Here is a 26,848-nt window from a genome sequence, read left to right as displayed (position 1 = left end):
CTACTACATGCCTGCCACTTCGGCAGAAATAATACACGCTGGGTATGTTTATAGTAATGTCAGGGTCTACTTAAACAAAAACAGTTTCACCCAGTGGTACTTCTTCACATAATGAAGTGCTGGAAACTGCCAGAGAGCTGTTAGGAAGACAGAGATTCAGGAAGAGACAGTGTCCTAGTACTTGCTCCCTCATCTCCTCACTTCTCCCGACAGTATGGAAAAGATGGATTCCATTATCTCCCTTGGACTGCCTGTATAATTAGGGGACTGCAGACCTTTTCTGGCCTGATGCAGCCTTCAATCAGCCCAAGCTAGGAACACATAAGGGACATAACTCTCCATCTGCTATAACTCAAACATGGGACACAGACAATGTAGGGAAAAGACTAAAAACAAGGGGCAAGAAGAAAATTAGTGCAGGAAGCTTAAAACAAAGACCAGGAGTGACCGTCTTTTGGTGGAACACAGGTAGAATCTGGGTGCAATTTGGCTCCTACGGGGCACAAAAAGGCAGCTCCACTCATGCATCGTCCCTAAGTCCCATTGGAGAGAAGTATCAGAGCCTTCTCCCTACCCCCTTTGCTGCAGATCTCAGGAACTCTGCAGGACAGGGGCATTTGAAATTTCTGTGATGGAGTAGAGAAAAGGGCTCTCAGTCTCTAAATGTGAAAGGGGGATAGTGTGCTTTTACCAATTGAGAGGCCCTGAATATGATTTCTTCTAGAAATCTAAACTTCTGCTGCTTATCACCTACAGAAATATTGAAACCACCTTCAAGAGAGCTCAAAGATGGGAAGTGAGACCTGTAGAAGCAAAGTCAGGCGGCCTGGAGACACTTTGCATTAGAAGCCCTGGAGGGCAACAACACAGAGAGCATCCCCTGACCACAGTATGTTGCTCAAATATGCATGCGTGAATAGGAAAATGGCACAGGAAACAGTTTAGCATTTCAGCATATAAAGCTGTAGGCACATAATGCGTGTAACACTGAAATGCTGATTTCTATGGATCTTCACATTAGCAAAACTGCAACTTCTGTAAGGCCAAGGGTTGCCCAATCTTTCAGTGCCATGTAGCAGCACTTGTGTTACCTGCCTTCTTTTGTTGTGGAAAGTTAAGGAAATGTATATAAAAAATACACACACACACACACAAATCAGAAACACAAATATCCCGAAATCTAAAAGCACCTCAGGGGACATAGAATATCTGACTAGCATTTTGAGATAATAATAAAGTATCTGCAAATTATAACCCATTCTAAACACAGACCCCAAAAAAAGGGCCATTTTCCACAGCAGAGCCACACAATTAATATCACAGTGAATGTAGTTAATATTGACTTTGCTTTAGTGAATGCTATCTGTTTACCCTCCTGAATTATCTTGCAGAAAGTAAACACTATATTCTATTCACTGCAGCTAAAAATCAATGCCAAGGGTTACTGAAGACCTGGCTCGGAGTACAATGGCCCTGGATAAGCATTCCTGGTGCGTTTGCTGCTGCAGCTAGCTGTGGTTTCTGCTGATGGTGAAAGCTGTGATAAAAGCAAAAAGAAGTCTGGGGTTATCAGAAAACCTTCTAAATCTAAGGTAAGCACTGCTGCCTGGTATGAGACTGACTGGTGTGAGACTTCTGCCACCTGCTTGAATTAAAACCCTTCAATCATCAAGTGGTGCCAAACTTGACATGGCCTAAGTTTAAGGATAAGGCCTTTGTCTGTAGCCATATTGCAAAACCTAAAGCCTAAGGCCTTCGTCTGCAGCCAGGTTAAAAGAGCAGCAGCCATTAGCTGAGAAGCAGGAAGTCACATCCTCACATTGTATCTAAATTACATTAAAACAATGTAATATCAGGTTGTTAAGAAGGAGACCACGTCCTAATAGCACCAACTATCACCAGATAAAGAATCAGATCTTAAGGTGGTTAACGAAAACTTAGTTTGATAGCATTCTGTCCGTCAAGAAATCGCTCATCAGTAATTGTGGTTGTGAAATCCTCATTTCTTTGTTGTTTTGTCATTATGGTCCCCACTTTCCTATTGTTTCCCTGCATAATCTCTGTCTGGTTCTTTAATTGTTTCTGTCTGTTACATAATTAATTTTGCCAGGTGTAAATTAATTAAGGTGGTGAGGTAGGAGTGGTTATATAATTTTGTTACAATGTCAGGATTGGTTAGTAAAATGTTTAGTATAATGATTGGTTAAGGTATAGCTAAGCTGGGCTCAAGTTTCATTATATAAACTGGGATCTAAAGGCAAGTTCTTTGCGGGGAACCAGCTCCAAGACACAGCCCTAAGAACAGAGCTGCCAGACCGCAACACTTTGCCAATGACACCGTGCAGAAACTGGAGTCCCCCAGGTGGACCTGATCCTGACAGGCTATCAAGAAAAGTTAATTTATCTTATTGGAAGTGGTGCGCATTGTATATGTAGCATGTGCATTCTGGTTTTGGTGATTGTTAATAAATAGAGGTTACGTAGGATATTACTGTATAGGGCTCTTTCGCTGGTAAAAGACCCCGTAAACCTGCAAAAGATTAAGCCCTGAGTCCACAGGGAAAGGGTGTTTGCTCTGAGGCCACAGAGAAAGGGTGTTTGCCCAGAGCCCATGGAGTAGAAGAGCCTGGAGCCCATGGAGGAGTAAAGTTAGGTGTCTTTCGCCTGGAGCCTTAGGAACTGGGAAAGGGTGGGGGTGCCTAAATTAAGAGGGTTATGCCTTGAGCCCTAGGAACTTGTAAAGGTGGGTGCTCTAGAGTGTGAGTAACAGAGAATTTTGTGCAGGTAACGTAAGAGTAGATCATCAGGATTTCCCCTGTAAATTTGAGTAGAACCAGAACTGTAGTGTCACAATCCAAAATAAAAAGCTCATTTGCAATATACTAGGGACTAGATATACAAAACCCATCCTAAGTTACTGCCTAGTTAGCCACTGAATGACATGCCTCCATTAAGCCATCTATTCCATAATGCAATGGGTGAATGTGACAAGCGGAAATGACTCATCTACATGAGAACCACTGTCAGAATGACAGCTAATGCAACCCACAAATGCATTTATTGTCAAGCCTTATAACTACCTGAGATCAGTTCTATGGCTCTCATAATAAGCAAGCATATTTGGTGAGGAAATGGCAGGAAAGTACTAGCTCAGCATGAGGGGATACCTGTCTCTGTTCAACACTGACCAATGGCAGTGCTTCCACACAAAAATGGACTTTGCTGCTTTTGCACACAAACCAAACATCCCTATGTAGCCTATAGGCAGTACTCCTTTTTATCCCACTGGTATGCTCTGTAAAGTATGAGCATTTTACATTGCAAACATCTCTGAAAGTTCCTGCAAACCTTTTTCTACAGTCCCAAGGCACAATCTATTAAAATGTAGCAAGATGAATTGCAATTGCCAGGAGATCATTCTTATTAGCTCTCTCACAGGCTTTCTGTAGGATTCTGGGAAACTCATTTAGCTTCTTTGTGCATCAGATTCTGTACAATGGGGATAATCCTAACCTATCTTTGTAAAACACTGTTATGCTTGGATGAAAAGTACTACGTAAGTGTGGGTTATCTTTGGTGGGGTAGAACAAACATTTGTGTAGGTTATTTCAGTAGACAGGTTATTTTAAGCCTTCACAACTATTTTGCCACTTATGTCTATAAAAGAGCATTTCTTCCAACTATGTTAATTACAGCGAAGAGAGAATAAGATGCTGCAATATCTGTCACACTTGATTTGATCTCTCTTTTGGTGACTTTTCTCAAGCACCTCTATGAAGTGTGATCTACTGGTATTCAGCTTGTTCCTTGGGGAGAACATATTTACCAGTCCATCCACTTTTCAGAATGATGATCAGGTCCTACTAATTAGAAGTAAACATTATGGTGAACCACAACCTCTACTGGGAATGCAAATTTAAGGATTGTGGACAGTTGCAATAATTAATTACACCACAGAATTTCGGAAGAGCTTTGAGAACCCAAAATAAAGAGTTCCACAGAAATAACACCACAAATCCAATTAACCAAATAAAAATTATTTAAATATAGGGTTGTATTTTTTCTTAGAGTGTTGCAGCACCACGTAAGATTGCAGTTGTGTATCTGAAAGGAAAACAGCTTACTTGTGATATAGTAAATTGGTCTTCTTAAAGAGTTCCATAAAAATCAAACCATTCCATTCCTAATTGCCCATGAAATGAAAGATCAGCAGATCATCCTTTCTGCTCTCATCTTTTTCATTAATACTCTCACTTAGCCGGTCACCATTAACTGAAGATTATATTAAGCAATATAAACAGTGTTATTCAGCTGCTCTTGAAATTACAGCTATTAAAATTAATCAGCCTTAAGAGGGCGAGCTTTAGGACCAACAAGAATCAATACAGATAGGAGGATACAGAGGTATCTTCTTCTCCATCATCTGGGTGCTGTCACTGTCAAGTGTTCTATATGATCACGCTGATGGACCAATGAAATTTGGGAAAATTTCTTTTTGCATCTCCAAGCTGTGCTGCCATTCAGGATGCAATGGCAGTTCCTGAAACAGTACGTATGAACGTCTCTGGCAGAGGTTTTCTCCACCAAGTATATGCTGCAGCCTCAGTCATCTCACCTTTTCCATTTCAACAGTACATGTTGTGGACAAGTGAAACCTGCAGGCTCCCTGAACAGATGTGAACACTTACAAGATCCTGCAGTAGCCTGAACAAAATCCTGCTGCCTTGTTGCTCATCCTCTCCAGCTCTACTCTTAAAGACTCTTTAGCAGGATGTCATCGGAAATGGTGACCAAACAGGTAGAGACCTAGCAATTTAGTTTTCAGAAGCCATGCTAGCAAGTCTACAGTCCTAGCGATGACAGGATTGTCAAAGCGGTTATGGTTTTTGACCTAGCAACATCATCTCCCTATGGCAATGCCTCAGATTCTCCACTAATGACACTGCTCTGAGTGAGAGGATCAGAAAGACTAGCTAATGAACACAACTCGTTACTCAAGCCCTCCTGGGCATGGGAGAACTGGGTTTCAGACAAAATTCTTCCTTGCTCACAGCAATTATTGTGACAGACATTACGGATTTTGGCTCCAAATTATCCCTCCCTTGTTCCCCAGGTGGAGCTGCAAGTATGCTATATTACAATGAAACAGATGAAAGGAACAAGTATAAAAAAAGAAGTTAGTAAATCTTATCACAAAGTATATATTACTCCAAGAGGTCACTAACTTCTCCATCAGGCACTAGCGATAACATAAATCAACCTCTGATTTATCTGAGTACTAACAGTTCTAAATAGAAGGGAAAGATACAAGACAGACAGATGGGAGGCCTTGCAAAACAGGATTAAGGGGAGAGCAAGCAGGGGCGGCTCTAGACCCCAGCGCACCAAGCAGGCGCTTGGGGCGGCCGTTTCCCGGGGGGGCGGCATTTGGCTCCGGTTGAGCTCCCGCCGTCATGCCTGCGGCAGGTCCACCGGAGCCCGGAACGAGCGGACCTGCCGCAGGCATGACTGCGGCGGGTCCCGTCTTCCCGCGGCTCCGGTTGAGCTCCCGCAGGCATGACTGCGGCAGGTCCGTTGGTCCCGGGCTCCGGTGGACCTGCCGCAGGCATGCCGGCAGGAGCTCCACCGGAGCCGCGGGAAGAGGGGACCCGCCGCGGGACCGGGGAAGGGCGGCGCAGCGCTCCGCGCTGCTTGGGGCAGCGTGATTTGTAGAGCTGCCCCTGAGAGCAAGTCAAGGAACAGGAACTCACAAGTGCTGTTGACTTTAGTTTTTTTATTAAAAATGGTCTAGGATAGAAAGCATTCTCTTCAGATCACATTTTCTATAATTTTTATCCTTTTCCTAGTAATGGCATCCTGCCAGTTCTCCCAGCCCCCCAACATATACATGAAATAATCCTCAGTTTGGGGTGTTGGTTATTGTGTGGGGGAACACCTTGCTTTCTTTAGAAACTGTTCTCTGTATAGATAATACAGAAAATATCAAAGCCATTATACAAAACCATGGTACACCCACACCTTGAATTCTGTGTGCAGTTCTGATAGCCCTATCTTAAAAAAGAGATGTGTTAGAATCGGAAAAGCTACAGAGAAAGTCAACTAAAATTATTAAGGCTATGAAACAGCTTCCATATGAGGAGAGATTAAAGAGACTGGAACTGTTCAACTTCAAAAAGAGATGACTAAGTGGGGGATCTAACAGAGGTCTATAAAATCATGACTGGTGTGGAGAAAGTGCATAGGGAAGTGTTATTAACATAAGAATTATGGGTCACCCAATGAAATTAATAGGCAGCAGCTTTAAAACAAACAAAAGGAAGTACTACTTCAGACAACACACAGTCAACCTATGGATGCCATGGGATGTTGTGAAGGAAAAAGGTATAACAGTTAAAAAAATTAAATAAGTTCATGAAGTCAAGATGGTCAGGGATGCAATATTTAGTCTGATCTTGGACAAGATGCCCTGGGTGTCCCTAAACCTCCAACTGCCAGAAGCTGGAACTGCATAACAAGGGACGGATCACTCAAAGTTGCCCTATACTGTTAATCTCCTCTGAAGCATCTGGCATTGGCCACTGTCAGAAGACAGGATACTGGCTTCGATGGACCACTGGTCTGATCCAGTATGGATGTTCTGATGAATGGCTCTTCCATTTCTCTCACAACCTACCACCACCATATACTGCTGTGCCTGGATAGGGCCTGAATTAAATACGATTATGTCAATCATTAAATTTATTGATTTAGACTTGCTATCCTCCTGTGAACTACAAAATGCAATTTAGGATACCTCAGAATCCATTGCATGCAGAAGCAGCCAAAGCAAGGACCTTCAGACATTCATAGAACTTTCAACAGTTGTAACTGGACTTTCTCTACGCTGTGCAGATTGTCTCTTTGTTCCAACCCCTGAATCTTGTGGTCGTGTAGGTGAGCTCCCCAGCCTATTAGGGAGGCATCTATCATCAGAGTCAGCGTTGGTGGCAGTTGCATGAATGGAACGCCTGCTCAGACATTGGATGAGTCTTTCCACCAGTCTAGAAAGCGCTTTACTGCCGAGAATTGTGATAGCAGTTTGGTTAGTCTGTCCCTGTTTGGGGACTAGACAGAACTGAGCCACATCTGAGGACACCTCACGAACATCCAGGCATTTGGGGTTACAAAGGTGCATGCTGCTATATGAGCTAGCAGCTGCATGCAATCCCTGGCCAATGTTTGGGGGCTGGCCTGGCCTGTCTCTGAGACTTGTGAGGGTGGTGAGTCTGTGTAGCAGGAGGAGCACCCTCTCTAGAATTGCATCAAGGCTGGTACCAATAAACTTTGGTCACTGTACTGGGGTCAGTGTCAATTTCTTTAAGTTGAGCTGTAGGCCCAGCTGCACAAATGTGTGCATGGTCATCTGGGTGGCTCATAAGGCATCCTTGAATGAGGAAGCCCTGAAGAGGCAGTCGTCTAGGTAGATGATGCCCGATGTTTGTAGGTGCACCGCTACAATGGAGAGAACCTTGGAAAATACCCTGGGTGCGGACGAGAGGCCAAATGGAAGCATCCTGTACTGATAATGGTCCTGCCCAAATGTAAACCATAGGAATCTCCTATGCGACAGTCAAATCGAGATGTGAAAGTGGACATCTTGTAGGTCGAGGGCTGAAAACCAATCTCCTTGCTCTAGAGCTGGAATAATGGCTACTAGCATGACCATCTTAACTTTTGCATCTTCATATATTTGTTTAATGCCCTTAGATCTAGAATGGGCCTCCAACCTCCCTTTGCCTGGGTGAGCAGGAAATAATGGAAATAAAACCAGGACTAGTTCTATGACCCCCTAGGCATAACAGATGATCTATTTCCTGATGAAGTAGGTTCTGGTGAGAAGGGTCCTTGAAGAGGGATGGAGAAGGAGGGTGGGAATGGGGGAAAAACATGAACTGAATGACGTAACCCTCTGAAATACTCTCCAAGACCCATACGTCGGAGATGATATTTTCCCAACTGCAGTGAAAGAAGGCCAGGCAACTTCCGAAGGGGTGTGACAGGTGTGTAGAGGGGCAGCTGATGTTGCAAGGTATAATTGTTCAGGCCCTCGACCAACTAGTCAAAAGTGCTTAGAAGAGGCGGTCTGAGAGGTTGTGGATTGAGATGCTGACTGCTTCCGCTTTTGAACCCTCAGCCTCTTATGCTGGAGCTTATACTAGTGCTGAGACGGAAGGTATTAAGGAGGTCGTGACCTGTGCTGTAGCTGAGGGCTCTCTCTTCTCTTCTCTTCTCTCTTGCAGCATAGATTCTCAGAGAGTGGTAATCCTTCAAGGTGTGGAGAGAAGAGTTTGTTTTCTCTGCAAAGAGCTTGGGCCTTCAAATGGGAGATCTTCCACTGTCGCCTGCACTCTTTGGGCAACCTGGAAGAGTGCTGCCAAGAAGCCCACCTCATTACCGCTGCTGTATCAGCTGCATCTGTGCCATCTGTAGTGCTGTTCTGGCTATTAACTGACCATCTCTGACAATGACCTGAAACCGCTCCTTTTGCATCTCTGGTAAATGTTCCCATAATTAATAAAATCATATTTGGCCATGACAGCTTGGTAGTTCATGACTCTAAACTGCAATGTCACTGACGAATACGCCTTCCTTCCCAGAAACCTAGCTTTTTCCAATCTTGATCATATGAGATTGACTTGGTGTGATGTTGCTTGCCTTGTGCATTAACTGCATCCATTATAATGATGGAATTGGGTTGCAGATGTTGAAACAGGAAGTCTACCTCTTTGGGAGGGATATAGTATTTTTTGTCGGCTCTGTTGCGGGTTGGTGCGATGGAGGCTGGTGTCTGCCAGATTACTTGGGCAGGATCTAGAATCGCCTCATTAATTGGGAGGACAATTCTGGACAAGGAGGAGGTGTGCAGAATATCCACCAGCTTGTGATGTGTATCTGCCCTCTCCTGTAGGGGAATCTGCAACTCACCCACCACTCTCTTGGTAAGAGCCTGAAAGTTCTTAAAATCATCAGCTAGTGTTTGGGGGGGGGGTGGGGTGGGAGGGGGACATTACAGCCTCATCTGGTGGAGATGAGGAGAAATTTACTGGAGGGGTAGCCTCCCCTTCTAGTCCTTCTTCCTGTTCTGCAAAAGCTTCCTCCTCTCCTGGCTCAGGGGCTCTGGACAGCGAGGCTGTAGGAGACCATCGGGTGGATGCTCTCTGAGAGACACTGGATGGCCGCAAAATGTGGGATGTATGTGTCACCCAAGGATCCCAATACGGCCACTGGGGGGTGGGGAGGACATCGGTGGTGGGGGTGCCCAAAGGAGCCGGTACCCATGACTGTGGGTCAGTTTGATGGAATTGAGGAGGATCCTTGTTTTGTTACGGCAGGCCACGATGAGAGGCCAGGGAGATGACATCCTCCTGGTCACTGTCAGACTCATCACTGGGTAAGGGTCGCACTGACTGGGATATTGGTGATACACGGCCTGGTGACAAGGGCAATTCTGGGCACCGGCTTGTTCTCTTTAACCTCTGAGGATAGGACAAGAAGCAATGGGCTTAAATTGCAGCAAGGGCGGTTTAGGTTGGATATTAGGAAAAGCTTCCTGTCAGGGTAGTTAAACACTAGAATAAATAGCCTATGGAGGTTGTGGAATCTCCATCACCGGATATTTTAAAGAGCAAGTTAGACAAACATCTGTCAGGGATGGTTTAGTAATACTTAGCCCTGCCTTGAGTGCAGGGACTGGACTAGATGACCTCATAAGGTCCCTTCCAGCTTCTAGGAGGAAAGAAGAACTTTCTTCTGCAATCCTTTCTGCTAGGGGGTGATAGCCTCCCACATGAGGGGAATGCCCAGCTCCCCTGGTTTCAAGAGGTGCCTCTCCTGCAAGGAGTCTATTCCTATAATGGACACACTCTCTCACTGTGTCTGATGCCTGGGAAAGTCCGATATCCCTCAGAAATGCTCCCTCTGCCACCAGGCAAAGCTGAGATCTCGCAAGAACCGGGCGCTGAAGTTAAAATCCCCAGAGCCTTCAACTTCAAAGGGGGTAGAGTTGCCAAAAAGACCAGCATGTTCCCCTTGTAAAGGCTCAAGAAAAAGGGCTTCAAGCCCCCAAACTGAGTTGTTGGCCAGACAGAGAGTTTCCTCAGTGCGATTGGCCAACTCAGCAAATTGATCTAGTTTCCCCTTTTTGTAGGACTTTGAGTTTCTTCTTCTTTTATTTTTAAAACCTTTTTTTTTTAATTTGAAAGAACTTATAGTGTCTTCTAAACACCCCTGGGAGAGGGTGGGGAGTCCCCCCAGACAGGATGGGAAACGTAAACTAAAGTTTTTTCTCTTCTTTTTCTTTCATCTCAACAAGTAAAAAGAAAACACTAACTTTTAAGGAGAACAAAACGAACAATTACTATATATGCTAATGATGCAGATAAGGAAGGGACAACTGCTTGCTCCTTGTGAGCCAAAAGTGATTGAGAAGGAACTGAGTGGGGGTCACCTGCCCAGTGCTAGATAGTCTCGAGGTAGACTACGAGGGAGGGAGAGCGTACGTGCAGGCTGAACAGACACTGCTACCTAAAATCTCCGATTAGAGGCACAGGGGTGCAGATACACCTACAGTGGAGCACTGATAGGGACACTCCTTGAAGAAGTGTCTGGTATTAACAGGGTGTGGCCAGAAGGCTGTAGTAGCATATTCACCAGAGCCTAGCAGAGACAGCTGGGCCCTGAGGCCCTCTGACAAAGAGTTGGGGAACACCAGGTTGCATGGAAGAGAAGAGCCGTCAGGGCAAGAGGGAAGAAGCGTGGCTGGAGAGGGGGAGATTGGAAAACTGGAGTGAGCAGATTTTCTGCCCACTCTTAACTATCCAAATCTTGCTGTAACGTCCATGGGAACAGGTGGCCCATTTCTGTATTTCAAAAATCAGATTACCCTAAAGATTACAGTATTACCTTGTCAATTCACCTCCCCTATGCCTAGGATGAGATGATGTGTTGTAGGGTAGCCCTTGTTTAAACTAGCAATCTGAACAGGCCCTGTCTCTATGATTTGTAAATACTTCATTATGAAGTGTCAGATTTGAAGAGAGATGTAAAAGTTATACACAGTAGCAATGAAACCTGCAGTCAGTGATACTGGCACAGGTGCAAAATTCAAGGGGACTAAGAAGAAGTCAAACTTATATTAAACAGGCACATTTTACAAGCATGTATTTTCGAGCTTGCCCCCAACCAATTTCCTCCCTCTTCATAAGAGTGACTATTCTGGAATGCCCTTGATGGTGAAAAACTTAAACAGCCCCCCTGAATGAAGGTATGGCAGGTTCATCAGAAGCATTAATTGCAAGTCTTACATCCTGGATTTGTTGTTTGATTGCCAAGTTTAAGAGCAAGGGATTTTAACTAGACTGCAGCCTCAAACTGGGAAAAGCAGTAGGAAAAAAAACCCAGTAGAGGAATATCTTAAATATTAGGGGAACAGTCTTTGTGGAGGTGACAGTGGGAGACAGACAGAGGAATCAAACATGGGGGCTATCAGCTGTGACAAAGTCTGCTACTTAACACCCCCAAGAGAAGCATGCATGTACCTTTGGATACAAAATACATTCATGAATATTGTTTAACTTTCAGTCTTCAGACAGCTTGTACTAATACATTGTTATAGGCCATCTACATTGCTCAAGGCTTGTGTTTTATTTGTATTACTTCCCAGATGCCAACCTATTTTCAACTAGCACCAACTCTTGCACCAGCAGGGTTTTCTAATGAACTTGATGTCCACCTGAAGGAAACATCTTACTAAGACAGCTAGAAGGAAGCTTTGTATATTTTTCTGATTTCTCTATCAATCTCCTTGACCTTACACATGGGTGAGTAACTGGCTCACAAGTGTATACTGTTGCTAATTTCTGTAGATACGGCAGACATCTATTTCAGTGGAAAGAATAAAGCTTTTGATGGACATGGGACTTGGAGGAGAAAGAACAATGAAAGACAGGGCGACTGCCTGAAGTGCAGGAGCTAAAAGCTTTTTCCTTCACAACAAGAGCAGAATCAAGTAATAATTGCAGTTGCCACGGAGATACGGAACTTGAGGGATCAAAGAGCTCAATCGGCAGTTAAATGGGTTGGAAACAACTCCCCACCAGCTTGAGAAAGAAAAGGGATAAAAATATACATGAAACCCAGAGCGGGCTTTTTCCTAGCACACGATACATTCCCCTACCTTCTTAAATAATGGACCAGCCCCATTCAGTTTGATCTCTGATAGTAGCCCTTGAATACCAAGGGACTGGTAACTACTACATAAAGTAGGAGCTCAGTCCATTTCCTTACACATCTAGAGAGTCAAAAATTAGTCTCTATTCACAGAAAAAAATTATGGGAAATTTCTTAGGAGTTTCAGTATTTTCTTTCTGAAAGGGAAAGAGAAGGCCTCATTATCACTAGTAACCTTCAACCCTCCCCATAAAATTCTCCACTATCTTTAAGCCCCATTATAATTACACTGAACAGATCAACAATTTCAAATGAAATTTTGAAATGCCTCTTTCATGATGGTAGACAGTGTGTTGTACAGCGCTGTTGATTAAAAAATTGCATTCCCCCACCCAAAAGAAAACATTTCATATTCATTTGAATGGAAAACTGAATTCTCAATTCCCACTCTTGGGGACAAATCCTACTACTTTAAAATAAATAACTATACTTTATTATGAAGGAAAATTGAAGAAAATGTACTGAACAGATGAAAGTTTATCTAAGCCTGCATGATTACACATGAATCAATGCTACAGACTGGTCCCATTTCACTGAGGAGTCAGCAGTTCCAGTGGAAGATCCAATCAATGCCAAAAATGGGATGAACTGATATCAAAGTTATCAATTAATTTTTAAAACAATGTTATTTGCTGTAATTCAATCCATAGTGCCTCAATTCTATTGTATTCTCTTACCTTTCATAGCTGTCACTCTTTTAATAAGAGGTGAGGTAAGAATATAAATTGTACTGTCCATAATTAGAGCCCTGCGCGGATACAAATGTGTGTATCCGCACATGATCCATAAAATTGTCTGCCAATATCTGCATCTGGGGAGCACTGACCAGTGGTGCTGAAACCAGGGGGGCCCACTTTTCACCAGGGCAGACTGTGCCCCCTTCACTTCTTCTTCCCCCCAAGAAGAGAGTGAGCCCAGCTGGGGAACCTGGGCAGCAATGGGGAGCCACAATGGACCCTCGACCTGCCTGTGGTAGTGGTCGGCGGGGCTGAGAGCAGCCCCCGGCCTGGGCCCCGACCCCCAGGTTCCCCACCTGGCTATGGGAAGGTAGAAGGTCCACAACTCTGCATCAGCTCCCCATGTGGCTCTCCCCGACTTGGCTCCAGCCAGTGTAGGGGGGCCTTGGAGCTGCAGCCCAGCCATGGTAAGAGCCAGGTGGGCAGCTGTGAGGAGCCGGTGTGGAGTTGCAGACCCTCTACCTGCCCTGGGCGGGGAGCCCAGGGGATGGGGACATGGGCCGGGGCGCTGCTCGGGCCCCCCACCCAGGGCAGGTGGAAGGTCCGCTGTGGCTCCCTACAGCTACCCACCCGGCTCTTATGGCCAGGCTGTGGCTCCGAGGCCCCCACTGCGAGCCAGAGCCAGATTAAGGAGAGCCACATGGGAAGTTGTGGGGAGCCTGGGTCCCTCCACCTGCCCTGGGCGGGCAGGTAAGGGGCTGCTTTCGGCCCCATTCCATCCTGGGCAGGAGGGCAGGATCCTTGCCCCCTCCCCCACTTTTGGGAGGGGTTCGGCGACCTTGGCAGTGATGCTGGGCTGTACCAAGCCCCCAACCACCCCCCACTTCTCTCCTGCCCCACCGCCTGCTCTGTTCCCACCATACCTCGTTCCCCACTCTGGGTAGGAAGGCTACACTCCTGGGCCCTTGTGTGCTGCACCACCCTCTGGGGGGGAGGGGAAGCTCAGACACCCCTAAGCAGCTGCGGGGGCAGTAATGCATGCAGACTAGGCCCAGACAGAGAGCGTCAATAACTACTCTCCCCCTCATAGCATGGGCCCTTGCCACCTTCTAGTTTAAATTATACACCATACCTCTTTTAAAATGGCGCTGGGCTCACTCCCTTCTAGGAGTTGTAGTTTACCTCCTTCATCCAAGCAAGCTGGGGACTACAACTCTCAGAATGCCCAGTGGGCTACACCCGCTGCTGCGCAATTCAGAGAGCTGAGCTGGAGCCTAGGGGCTGGGTGACAGCCGCAGCTGCTCCATTCTGCTGAGTCTGTTATGGTCAGAGCCCTGTGTGGATACAAAATTAGTATCCGCATCTGAGCGGCTATCCGCAAAAAATGGTCCATGGATATAAAGCAGATACCTACGGATTTGCAGGGCTATCCATAATTCTGTTTTCTCTCTATAAACGTTAGCACCTAAAAGGTCCACAGAGAGAAAAGATGACTGAGGAGCAGAGACTGACAAAAGACAGCAGAGGGTTCTGCAAAGCTTTGTGAAATAGCTAAATCCAATACCTTTGTGAGTGCTGTAGAGGGCTGCAAATGTCACCATGAAGAAGGTGGTGGAGTATTTGCCAGCATTAACCAGATGAGGAAAGGCCCGTTTGGTGTCACGGTAACGGCGCAGGCACTGGATAAAACGCAACCAAGCAGGGATGCACTGGACAACTGCTCGCACTCCGTAGGAGTAGCTGTAACAAATCTCACCATCTACAAGAGAAGAGATGTTTCAGTGGACACGGAAACAAAATATTTAATTCTGCTCTCATTCCCTTCTAATTGTCTCACTGCCTCTACCTTCCTTGAAGAGATGAGTGACACTAAGCTTTTGGAAGCAGCAACTGTAATATCCTAAGCAATGGTACAATTTGCTTTGTATTTGCATCTATATTTAGCATCTCAACATTTTCAGTCCCACGACCAGGTGTTTCAGTAAAGCGAAGGTGTTCCAAATCCCTTTACTTCAATAACAGGAGCAATCACTGCTAGGCTTTAAAGAGACACAGCTTAAACAACACATTCCAGTCAGAAAATTTAAAAACCTAGTATTGTTACACATAGCAACTAAGATTACTATCAATGAAAGCATAGGGGAAAAAAATCTATTATTTTATTTTATTTACTGTGTGCATTTGATAGCACCGTGTATACTCAATTTCAGTTTCTCTCCTGTTTGTGTGGATCTCTCCATGCAGGAGCATATGAAAGAGAGGAAAAAAATTACAAAAAGGCTACACTGAATTTTAGACATACATAGAAAGGTGTTCCCACAAAACCACCAAATTCAGCAGGGGACCTCGAGGGGATGTACAGTACCTGAAATGACTTGACTCTTGTTTTTAATTGGCCAGATTTCAAGTTGAATGTGTCCCTTTAATTATAACCATCAACCAATTTGAGTCTGTCTCCTAATACTGTCACATCACCAATTAGCATAAGAAAATCCCATTTTTAGGGGTGCAATGATTTATGCCAATAAGTAATGGGGAAAAGGCAGGAAAAGCCACGAGTTTAGTGTAAATTCCAAAGTCTGTTACATTCTTACACATGTCCATATCTAGTCACTTATGGCTTGATTTCCAAAATGTGCTCAGCACACTTGAAAAACATCAGGTCATCAATATACAGAATTTGTTCACTCCCTTAGATCAATTAATATTTATTCCAGGGGAACTGTGTTCTTATTCCACCTTTTGGTTTGATGCAGAAAATTTCAGTGTACACAGTTTCTTGTTTTAAACAGTTTAATTTAATTCCAACAAATGCTTAGAGGGAACAGACCCTTAGAATGCAGCCTTAATACATCTGGGTGGAAGGTTCTGAGGTAGGCAAGACTGGAGGAATAGAAAGTAATGCTGATGCACACAGAAAGCAGGTTTCAAGTTCTCTCAAGATATGCTAAAGGCCCATTGACAAGATGATTTGTCAGTGGCTGCTGGTTAAAATGGAACGACAAGGACTGTGCACTGGTCCAGAGGCATAAGATAATGTTTTGCCATGGGGAAGACCAGAGTTAAAATTCAGATATCATCTCTTGCTCTCCAAGCTGGAAATGATGTGGAGGCAGTGTGCATAGCCCTTGTCTCTCTCAATGTCAACTGTAATTGAATAATGAATGGCACCAGTGAGCTCTGAGGAAGTTCCTGCCATTTCCTCCAGAAGAAAAGCCAACATTGAAACATAGGACCTGGAAGAAATAGCCTGGAAAGCACAGATAAAACAGGAAGGAACCCACATGAGTGTATTAGGAATATGGAAGACCCTCAGGAGAAGAGCCCTTAGGAGAAAAAATCCTCATGACAATATTTCCCCATAAGCTCTGAATTCTTGGTAGTCGGCTCTGTACTGCTTCTATGAATCACTAACACTAAGCAGCAACAAAAGGCTAAGTGTGATTGCATTGTTGGAAAGGAGTCTGAAAAACTGCCAGCCAAGCCTGGAAAACTGCCGCATCTTTCCTCTGCCAAAGAACACCTCAAAATCTTGGCAAACAAGTTCTTAAATACACAGGTCATGCCAGTCACAGCAGCAGGTTATACCAGACAAATAGATTGGTAAATAGGGCAGTAAGGGATGGGAGAATAAAATCTCTAGGGCTGTGCCTAGAAGGAACATCAGTTATGATGGGATGAGTTTCCTATGTTATTGGGAGAATTTTTGCTAAAAGACAGAAAGAAGCCTATTGAAATTTTCAGTTTGTATCAATGTTCCTGGATTTATTGGGCAAAGTGTTCATACATATTTGTTACCATCTCATTTTCATTACTACTATACCTGCTTGTGCCAACAGTCCGGTATTGTTGTCCCACTGGAGCTCAAAGCTGTAGAAACAGATCATGTATTCCAGGTCCATAAGTATCACAGCCAAGCTGTTGAGCTGATCGGCCAGCCAGAAATCCGCGAAGCCTACCTTATGGAAGGGGGCTGTGAACACCCGGAACTGGGAATTAAAACAGCATGGAGTTAGCATGAAAGATATTAATAGAGCAGACTGACAGTATAGTAGTGGGAGATGAGACTGTGCTGAATTAACATGAAATATCACACTGCTCCCCCCAAAGATCTGCTGTTTCATCACTCCTCCTGACAGTAGAATTTCCCCTTCACTCACAAGAACTGAGCACAGCATTTCCTCTTTGAGACATCCATTTCTTCCCTTGTATTCAGTTATTCACAGCCTTTCCTTTCTGGCTGGCCTGAGTTTTTTAATCTCTTCAAAGCAAGAGCCAAGATTCTCCAAAGAAACTCACAATCCTCACTTAAGAGTGTGCTATGTAACCAATGTTTCCCAATCTATGACATTGACAATAGCTTCTGACCTCTCCTCCCCAGCATTTCCACCATAACCACATGCATATCTTAGCATGCTTCTTCCCCATTCCACACCTGACCCCCAACTAGGTCCTGGATCACCATTTTGGCCTCTAATCTGACCTTGACTCAGATTTGTACACCAAGCCCTAAGACCATGTGTCTCCAATGTTCAATGTAGGGCTCCAAAATCCCTCAAGAGTTTAAAGGGTTAAATTAAAAAAGCAGAGGAAATTTTAACTGTCAAATATTAATCAGACTCCCTCTCCATCCCAGCCCATTTCCCCTCCAAGGCTTGACAGCAGTTACACTCCTTTCAAAGCACGCAATGTTCATGCTCCATTACCTTTGATTACAACTGGCCCTGACTGGTTAGTTATAGTAACTAAAAGATAACACCAGCATTGAACTGCAGTTCAGACATTTATGAAGCTTTCTATTAAGGAAACATTGGGTAAAACTAATCTGTAGAGAAGCAGAAGGTTTCTACTATTAATATGCAGGGTAGACATTGGAAGAAAATAGTTATAAGAACACAGCACATCAGGGCTGTGGTCAAATCTCTCCACTGGCTCCCAGTTAGTTTCTGATGCTAGTTTAAGACTTTGGTCATAATCTTCAAAGCAATTCATGGATCAAACCACAGCTACATTAAAGACTACATTTCAGTGTGTGAACCAGAGACACAGCTGTGTTCCTCTAGGACAATGCACATCACAAAGCCCAAGATGAAGCACATGAGAGTTAGGGACAAAATGTTCTCAGTTGAGGGGTTCAGCTATGTAACAAGCTTCCAAAGGACACGAGGGAAATCCAAAGTCTAACAGTAATTAAGGAACACTGCAAAACCTCTCTTCAAAAAGACCTTTCCACCATAAAAATGACACTCAATACTGACATCTGCTATTTCTTTTACATGGAAGGTGCTCAGATACTATGGGGATGGACCTCAGTATAAAAACCTAAGATAGGTAGATATAACAATGGACTAAAATACTCCATCTAAAGTTTACAGCAGACAGAGTGACCAGGCACGTGTTTTAAACCTATAGGAGGGCACTAGTACTCTAATCACGTATACCAGGAATTGAAACTAATCTCAACTGTCTGTGGTTCCCAACTGCTTCTGTGCTGTTTGCATCCTACTCCCCCACTCCAATGTGTTTCCTTTTTGCTACTCCACTGAACAGTGCACATCTTGGTATGCAGTTCTGTCTGGAATACTGCTCATGTGCAGTGGCCCAGACCCCACTGTACCAATGCCTACACAGTTCAATAGTGAGGCATGCAGAGAGCACACTGGAGCCTAAGAAAGAAGCAGCTGAGCCCCAAGAACACAATCAAGTTTGGGAGAGATGGTGCCAGAGGTACAGGGAGAGGTCAGAGTTTACAGTGTGGTTACAAGTGGGCTGTTCCCAGTGACAGGTACCACCAACCAAATCCACCTTTGCAGCTGCCAAAACTCTGCCACATTTACCAAACCAGACCCCACGGCCAACAAAACCTGTCTCTGACAACATTAAGAAATATTTTCTTGCTTAAAATATTAAGAATGAGACCTGAATTTTAGTGTCAAATATTTGGTCACCATTGTGACTGGACCATTTCCCAACTGGGGTGAATATGGGCATTCTGGAGCTGAAAACTGTAGTTTTAATAAGTGCTGAAGCAGTGGATGTTTAATCCACCTGTAAACTCCTGCTAGATTTCTACATTGCAAAACCAGGTGCGCCCTGGGCTTGCTTATCCAGCCTGGCACTGAACAGCAAAGATTATTTATCCTTCAGTAATTGTGATTCTTTAAGATGTGTTGCACATGCATTCTACCTTTGGAGCACCTATGCCCCACTGCGGTTGAGTATTGATTCTTTTTGGCTAGCAGCTTCTGTTGGGGCTGCGCCTGCATCATAGGTGCCCTTGTGCCCCCTACCCAAGTGCATAAACAGCAGTGTGGGCTTAACTGCTCCTCACTTCCTTCGTCAATACAGAATCCCATAGGAGGGCAGAGCATGGAATCCATGGAAACAACTCACCTCAAAGAACAGCAGTTACCGTAATTTGAATAACTGTTCTCTCTTCAAGTGATTGTCCACACTGATTTCATTCTTAGTGACTAACAAGCAGCTGTCTGTTTGCATGGAGTTGGGTACAAGGAATCCTCCTTGACTGTTAACTGCAAGGCAGCCTTACCAAAATTGGCATCTGATCTGGAGGCCTGTGCTAGGGAATACTGATTGGTAAATGGGTGGATCGAGCACCACATTGCTGCTCTACATATCTCAGGTAAGCTGCTCGAGCCCTAGTAGAACGAGCCCTAATATGGCCAGGGGATCTTTCCTGTATAACTCATACAAAATTCATACGTAGTCAGAGACCCACTTTGATATCATCTGGGTGGACACAGATTGCCCCTAACAGCTATTCCTTTATGTGGTCTGTCTGCTTTTTGGCCTTACATACAGTTAAATGTACTGTATTATTTTGCACCATTAAGGTCACCTTGCATTTTGTTGAACCATCTCTCCCTAAGAGACCTCAAGCCTGCAGGTGTCAGTTCACTATGCCTTTCCGAGTTCAAAGCCAATGTGCTATTCTACACACGTTTTTGTTCTTTCACTATATCAGTTTAGACATAGAGATGAGTAAATCACTGCAACCTCTAGCATGGATACAGGTATAGCCATATAAAGATGCTTATAACATATAGCTAATAAATTGCCTAGGGAGGTTGTGGAATCTCCATCATTGGAGATTTTTAAGAGCACGATGGACAAACACCTGTAAAGGATGGTCTAGATCAGGGGTTCTCAAACTGGGGGTTGGGACCCCCTCAGGGGGTTGCGAGGTTATTACATGGGGGGTTGTGAGCTATCAACCTCCACCCGAAACCCCGCTTTGCCGCCAGCATTTATAACGGTGTTAAATATATAAAAAAGAGTTTTTAATTTATAAGGGGGGGGTCGCACTCAGATGTTTGCTATGTGAAAGGGGTCACCAGTACAAAAGTTTGAGAACCACTGGTCTAGATAATACTTAGTCCTGCCTTGAGTGCAGGGGACTGGACTAGATGACCTCTCGAGTGCTATGATTCTAATTTCTATAAATTTAGACAGAAATAAAGAAGCTAGTTTCATACAAGTGCCATACTAATGTCACTGTTCACACTAGGGGTGGATTATACCACAATCTGTTTCTAAACTGATACAGTGAAAGTGGTAGAAAAGCTGTGTATACCAGCCCAGAGAGTAGTCCAAAGGCACAGAATATACTCGAGGAAGCTAATGAAATACATAGTTTTGAATTTGTACCCAAGATAAATAAATGGGGAACCTTGTCTATTGTTAGCATCAAAATGGGCAGAGTAATGAAAGTGCAATGAGATTTGTATATGAAAAACCTTTTGTATAAGTGGTTTCGCCCCAAAGTTTCCAAGAAATAAGCCTTCAGATTCCAATTACTCACAAGGGAAAGCTTTTCTGATTCAAGTAGATGTGTCAACCTCCAAGGTTTCATACAAAGAAAACTATTAACTAGATTGCACCTGTGAACTCAGTTATTGCAGTAATGATTGCAGAAGTTGTTTTTTTATATTTTAATGGTTTTGCAAGCTCAACTCATTTCATTATTGTGTTACCTCTGCCTGCCACCATCACTCCCAATGTACTCCATCAACTAGTCTTTGCTCATTAACATACACACAACAGTTGTAATGCTTAATGTCAAGCACAATGTGCAATCTGTCTGCTAATAAGCTGTGCAGGTAACCTGCCATGCATGAATCAGAGCTTCTTATTTCAGTGATGGAGTACTACAGAGGGAAAAAAGTCTCATTTACTACCTTATGGACACAACTGTACAGGGTCCTTTGACTTTGATGAATAATCAGCAGCAAAATGCAGAATTTCTAAAGCTGCTGTTGTTGTGAAGACTTTGAGTGCTTCTTTTCTAGCTCTATCATGCCAATATGTTTCACTGTGCCTGTGCTAGTGGTGCCACAATAATGCTATAATTGTGAGATTGTGCCCACACAATAACTCCACACAGAAATGAAACTGATTATAGTTCCTTTTATGGAAAAAAGTGTTGTATTCCCCTTAAGAATTAATATTGGTCTGGAAAAGCCCGCCTTTGTGTAAGCGTGAAATGTAAGTAATTTATGTTGCAGAGCATCTGGAGGCGGGAGATGTCTTCTGCACCTCAAAGGAAGGCAGAAACTGAACCAGGATGGACCCCAATAACTCCCTGCTAATTTGTTTCCAATGGGATGGGAGTGTGGGAGGGGGAGGCTGGGAACTTGCCTGGCTTCCCTCTGGACAAGGCGGTAGTAATACGGATGGCCAGGCTAGGGGATGAAGAAAGGAGGAGAGGAGAAAGGAGCAGGATTGCATCTGAAAAATCATCCATGTAGGAGAGAGAGTGATTTGTTGAATGATGAAAGGGAAAAGGAAAAGAAGAGAGCACAAAAGGAACAGAGACTCAGCATGTTAAAACTATTAGAAAGTTGAACCCTTAAAGATTAAATAAGATGTATATATACAAAATGTGTGTACACTTATACGTATACTTGTATATGTATATGCATGTTCATGCTGAAGACCAACTTTATGTCTTACCTTTGAATTGTTCCAGATTGCACCAATTAAAAAATATTTACCAAGTGTTAGCAAAGTAATTCCATAGAGGAGGATACTCTAGGACCCACTTACAAGGCCTTAATCCTCCCTCCTGCAAATCACTCAGTATTTTTACAGTGCAAATTGAACAAAAAATTATTTAGCCAGAAAATGTCAGGTCTTCTAAGAAACCCAGATGAACCCAAGCCTTCACAGCAGTAAGTGAAAAGGTGAAGGAATCTGTGATGTTGCAGTCTATATGGTTTTATAAAAATATGCTAATGAGTGAATATAATGTAACTGGAATATGCTTCATGCAAAAGGTCTCTTGTAAGGTATCATTACAAAGCTTATAATCTACTGAGTGTGATCATCCTATTTGCATAAATGTACCACTCTTGTATCTGAAACTAGAAATATGAAATATAACTCTGAGGGCCTGTTGTAATTATGCAAAGTGTGGGCCATTAATGGTGGTTTGGAATCTTGATGACTCCCATTAACCAGGGAAATTGTCTGCAGATGGCTGTGGTTTACCTGTAAGTCTTCTTGTGTGCTGGCAAGTGGGCAATGAAGTCTTGCAGTGACACCTTTAACCCGGTGTCTCTCCATTGAGAAGGAGGGGGTGGGAACCCAGAGAGGGACAAAGGATTTCCGCCTTATGCAAAAGATATATAAAGGGGTGGAACAGAACAAAGGAGGAGCAGCCATCATGAAGAATCCCCTAGCTACCACCTAAGCTGGAACAAGAGCTGTACGAGGGGGAAAGAATTATGCCCAGGCCTGGAAGGTGTCCAGTCTGAGGAAAAAACTTACTGAAGCATCTCTGAGGGTGAGATTATCTGTATTCAGTTTGATTAGACATAGATTTGCGCATTTTATTTTATTTTGCTTGGTGACTTACTTTGTTCTGTCTGTTATTACTTGGAACCACTTAAATCCTACTTTCTGTATTTAATAAAATCACTTTTTACTTATTAATTAGAGTGTATTAATACCTGGGGGAGCAAACAACTGTGCATATCTCTCGATCAGTGTTATAGAGGGTGAAGAATTTATGAGTTTACCCTGTATAAGCTTTATTCAGGGTAAAACAGATTTATTTGGATTTTGACCCCATTGGGAGTTGGGCATCTGCGTGTTAAAAACAGGAACACTTCTGTTAGTTGCTTTCAGGTAAACTTGCAGCTTTGGGGCAAGTATTTCAGACCCTGGGTCTTTGTTGGAGCAGATGGGAGTGTCTGGCTCAGCAAGACAGGGTGCTGGGGCCCCGAGCTGGCAGGGAAGGCAGGGCTAGAAGTAGTCTTGGCACATCAGGTGGCAGCTCCCAGAGGGTTTCTGTGATCCAATCTGTCACAGAATCAATTTGATTAAAATTAATGTAAATTAAAGGGTGCATGGACATATGGAGTGGCGGCAGGCGTATGCATTTTGGGAAAAATTGGTAAGAGATCCCTGGGTCAAGATGGCTGAAAACTACTGCTTTGGTGTTTACATTTATAATCTTACTATAGCATTAGCATGTTTCCATTCATTTTTTCTGACTTTTGTTACCAGGGAAACAATAGACAAGATTAAAATATTAATCTTTCTCATTCAGAACAAGTATAGAAAAGAAATGTTGAAGAAGTAGTGGCGACTAGTAGTATAAAACGAAAGTAAAAGACAGTTACTCACCGTTGTAACTGTTGTTCTTCGAGATGTGTTGCTCCTATCCATTCCAGTTAGGTGTGCGCGCCGCGCGTGCACGGCTCTTCGGAACATTTTTACCCTAGCAACTCTGGCGGGCCGGCTGGGCGCCCCCTGGAGTGGCGCCGCTATAGCGCTAGATATATACCCCTGCCGGCCCGTCCGCTCCTCAGTTCCTTCTTGTCGGCTACTCCGACAGTGGGGAAGGAGGGCGGGTCTGGAATGGATAGGAGCAACACATCTCGAAGAACAACAGTTACAACGGTGAGTAACCGTCTTTTCTTCTTCGAGTGATTGCTCCTATGCATTCCAGTTAGGTGATTCCCAAGCCTTATCTAGGCGGTGGGGTCGGAGTGAGACGTGGCAGAGTGTAAGACTGCTGAGCCAAAGGCTGCATCGTCTCTGGATTGCTGCACCAACGCGTAGTGGGTAGCGAAGGTGTGGACAGAAGACCAGGTGGCCGCTCTACAGATATCCTGGATGGGGACATGGGCCAGAAAGGCGGCAGACGAGGCTTGCGCTCTTGTAGAGTGAGCGGTGAGGCAGCTAGCTGGCACACGAGCAAGCTCGTAACATGTCCGGATACAAGATGTTACCCAGGAGGAAATCCTCTGAGAGGAGACCGGCTTGCCTTTCATGCGATCAGCAACCGCTACGAACAGCTGGGGCGAACGCCGGAAGGGCTTCATCCGCTCTATATAAAAAGCGAGGGCTCTGCGGACGTCCAGGGTGTGAAGCTGTTGCTCACGACTTGAGGCGTGCGGCTTCGGGAAAAAGACCGGAAGGAAAATGTCCTGGTTTAGGTGGAAGGCTGACACCACCTTAGGGAGGAAGGCCGGGTGTGGTCGAAGCTGCACCTTGTCGCCGTGGAAGACGGTATACGCTGGACCAACCGTTAGGGCACGGAGCTCGGAAACTCGTCTCGCTGAAGTTATAGCGACGAGAAAGGCCGTTTTCCATGAGAGATAGAGCAGGGAACACGTGGCCAAGGGCTCGAAGGGGGCTCCCATAAACTTGGCCAGAACTAGGTTCAAATCCCAGGATGAGGTAGGACGCCGCATCGGCGGGTACAAGCAATCTAGACCCTTAAGGAAGCCGGAAACCATTTGGTTGGAAAAGATGGACCGTCCTCCTATGGATGGACGAAAGGCGGACACGGCTGCCAGGTGTACCTTCAAGGAGGAGACCGCGAGTCCTTGTTCCTTAAGGGACCAGAGGTATTCCAGGATTGTAGGAATAGGGACCAGGAAAGGATTAAGGCCTCTCTGATCGCACCAGAGTGCGAAACGCTTCCATTTCGCGAGGTAGGTTGAGCGAGTGGAAGGCTTTCTGCTTTCCATCAGGACTTGCTGCACCGCCGCCGAACAGTCACGCTCCGTGTGGGTCAACCACGCAGGTACCAAGCTGTAAGATGGAGGGACTGTAGGTCCGGGTGGCGGAGCCTGCCGAAGTCCTGCGTTATCAGGTCCAGCCATAACGGAAGGGGAACGGGATCCCGAACGGAGAGCTCGAGCAGCAGGGTGTACCAGTGCTGCCGTGGCCAGGCCGGAGCGACGAGTATGAGGCGGGCCCTGTCCCTCCGAAGCTTGAGTAGCACCCGGTGTATGAGTGGGAGGCACGGAGGGAAGGCACAGAGGAGGTGATCCGTCCAGGAGCAGAGGAATGCGTCCGACAGGGAGCCTCGGGAGCGACCCTGGTAAGAACAAAACTGGTGGCACTTCCTGTTCTCCTTGGAGGCAAACAGGTCTATCTGGGGAAACCCCCACCTCCGGAAAATTGTGTGCACCACATCTGGACGAAGGGACCACTCGTGGGAGAGGAACGACCTGCTGAGATGGTCGGCCAGCGTGTTCTGCAATCCTGGAAGAAAGGACGCTGCCAGGTGAATCGAGTGGGTTATGCAGAAGTCCCACAGGAGCATCGCTTCCGTGCAAAGCAGGGAGGAGCGGGCCCCGCCCTGCTTGTTGACATAAAACATCGCCGTCGTGTTGTCCGTGAACACCGCCACACAGCGCCCTTGAAGATGGGCGTGGAAGGTCTGACACGCCAAGCGGATCGCTCACAGCTCCCTGATGTTGATATGTAGGGAGAGCTCTCGGGGCGACCAGAGGCCCTGGGTGTGTAGGTTGCCAAGGTGTGCCCCCCATCCCAACGCCAAGGCATCCGTGGTCAGGGTGACGGATGGGCGAGGAGGGCGGAACGGGATTCCTGCACACACGACCTCTGGGTCCAGCCACCAGCTGAGCGAAGCGAGGATTGGTTTCGTGACCGTGACCACCATGTCCAGGGGGTCGCGGTGCGGACGGTACACCGACGCAAGCCAAGTTTGAAACGGGCGAAGGCGCAGCCTCGCATACGTGGTCACGAACGTGCAGGACGCCATGTGGCCCAGGAGGTGTAGGCAGGACCGAACCGTTGTGGGAAAGGATTGTAGGTCCCGGATGATGGAGACCATCGTCTGGTGCCGAGGTCGAGGGAGGCAGGCCCTGGCCAAACTGAAGTCCAGGACCGCTCCGATGAACTCCACCCTTTGTGATGGAGCTAAAGTGGACTTCTCGGCGTTTATCAGAAGGCCCAGGCACTGAAACAGGGCTAGGATCTCGGCCATTTGACTTGCTACCAGCTGTCGGGATGGCCCGCGAACCAGCCAGTCGTCGAGATATGGGTACACGTGCATGCGACGATGGCGGAGGGCTGCGGCAACCACTGCCATGCACTTGGTGAAGACCCTCGGCGCGGTGGAAAGGCCGAAGGGTAGCACCGCAAACTGGTAGTGCGTGTTGTTGACTATGAACCGCAGGTAGCGTCGATGGGGAGGGTAAATCGCGATATGGAAGTACGCGTCCTTCATATCGAGGGCGGCAAACCAGTCTCCCGGATCCAGGGAGGGAATGATGGTCCCCAGGGTGACCATGCGAAACTTGAGCTTGAGCAGGTATCTGTTGAGCTCTCAGAGGTCTAGTATAGGTCGGAGACCTCCCTTCGCCTTGGGGATTAGGAAATATCGGGAATAAAATCCCCTGCCTCGCATGTCGTTCGGCACCTCCTCTATGGCACCCAAACTCAACAGAGACTCGACCTCTTGCAAGAGGAATTGCTCGTGAGCGGGGTCCCTGAAGAGGGACGGGGAGGGTGGGTGAGAGGGAGGGGGCGAAACAAACTGAAGGCGGTAACCATACTCGACCGTACGAAGTACCCAGTTGTCCGTTGTTATTTGGGACCACGCCGGGAGAAAGTGGGAA

General features: G+C 45.5%; 1 protein-coding gene across 4 annotated transcripts in view; it reads right to left on the bottom strand.

Moving 5' to 3' along the window:
* Positions 1-26,848, bottom strand: part of XPR1 (xenotropic and polytropic retrovirus receptor 1) — a 303,371-nt gene that overhangs the window by 11,037 nt on the left and 265,486 nt on the right. For all 4 annotated transcript variants that reach the window (XM_039483399.1, XM_039483398.1, XM_039483397.1 and 1 more), the window contains 2 exons: positions 16,768-16,933; positions 14,509-14,703 (listed from right to left, as the gene is read on the bottom strand). In XM_039483399.1, coding sequence (XP_039339333.1) covers positions 14,509-14,703; positions 16,768-16,933 — 361 coding nt within the window. The remainder of the gene's footprint in view (positions 1-14,508; positions 14,704-16,767; positions 16,934-26,848) is intronic.

This window comes from Mauremys reevesii, linkage group 8, assembly GCF_016161935.1.
Source record: "Mauremys reevesii isolate NIE-2019 linkage group 8, ASM1616193v1, whole genome shotgun sequence".
In the NCBI taxonomy this organism is placed as follows: Eukaryota; Metazoa; Chordata; order Testudines; family Geoemydidae; genus Mauremys; species Mauremys reevesii.
This window is presented reverse-complemented; position numbering and strand designations above follow the sequence as displayed.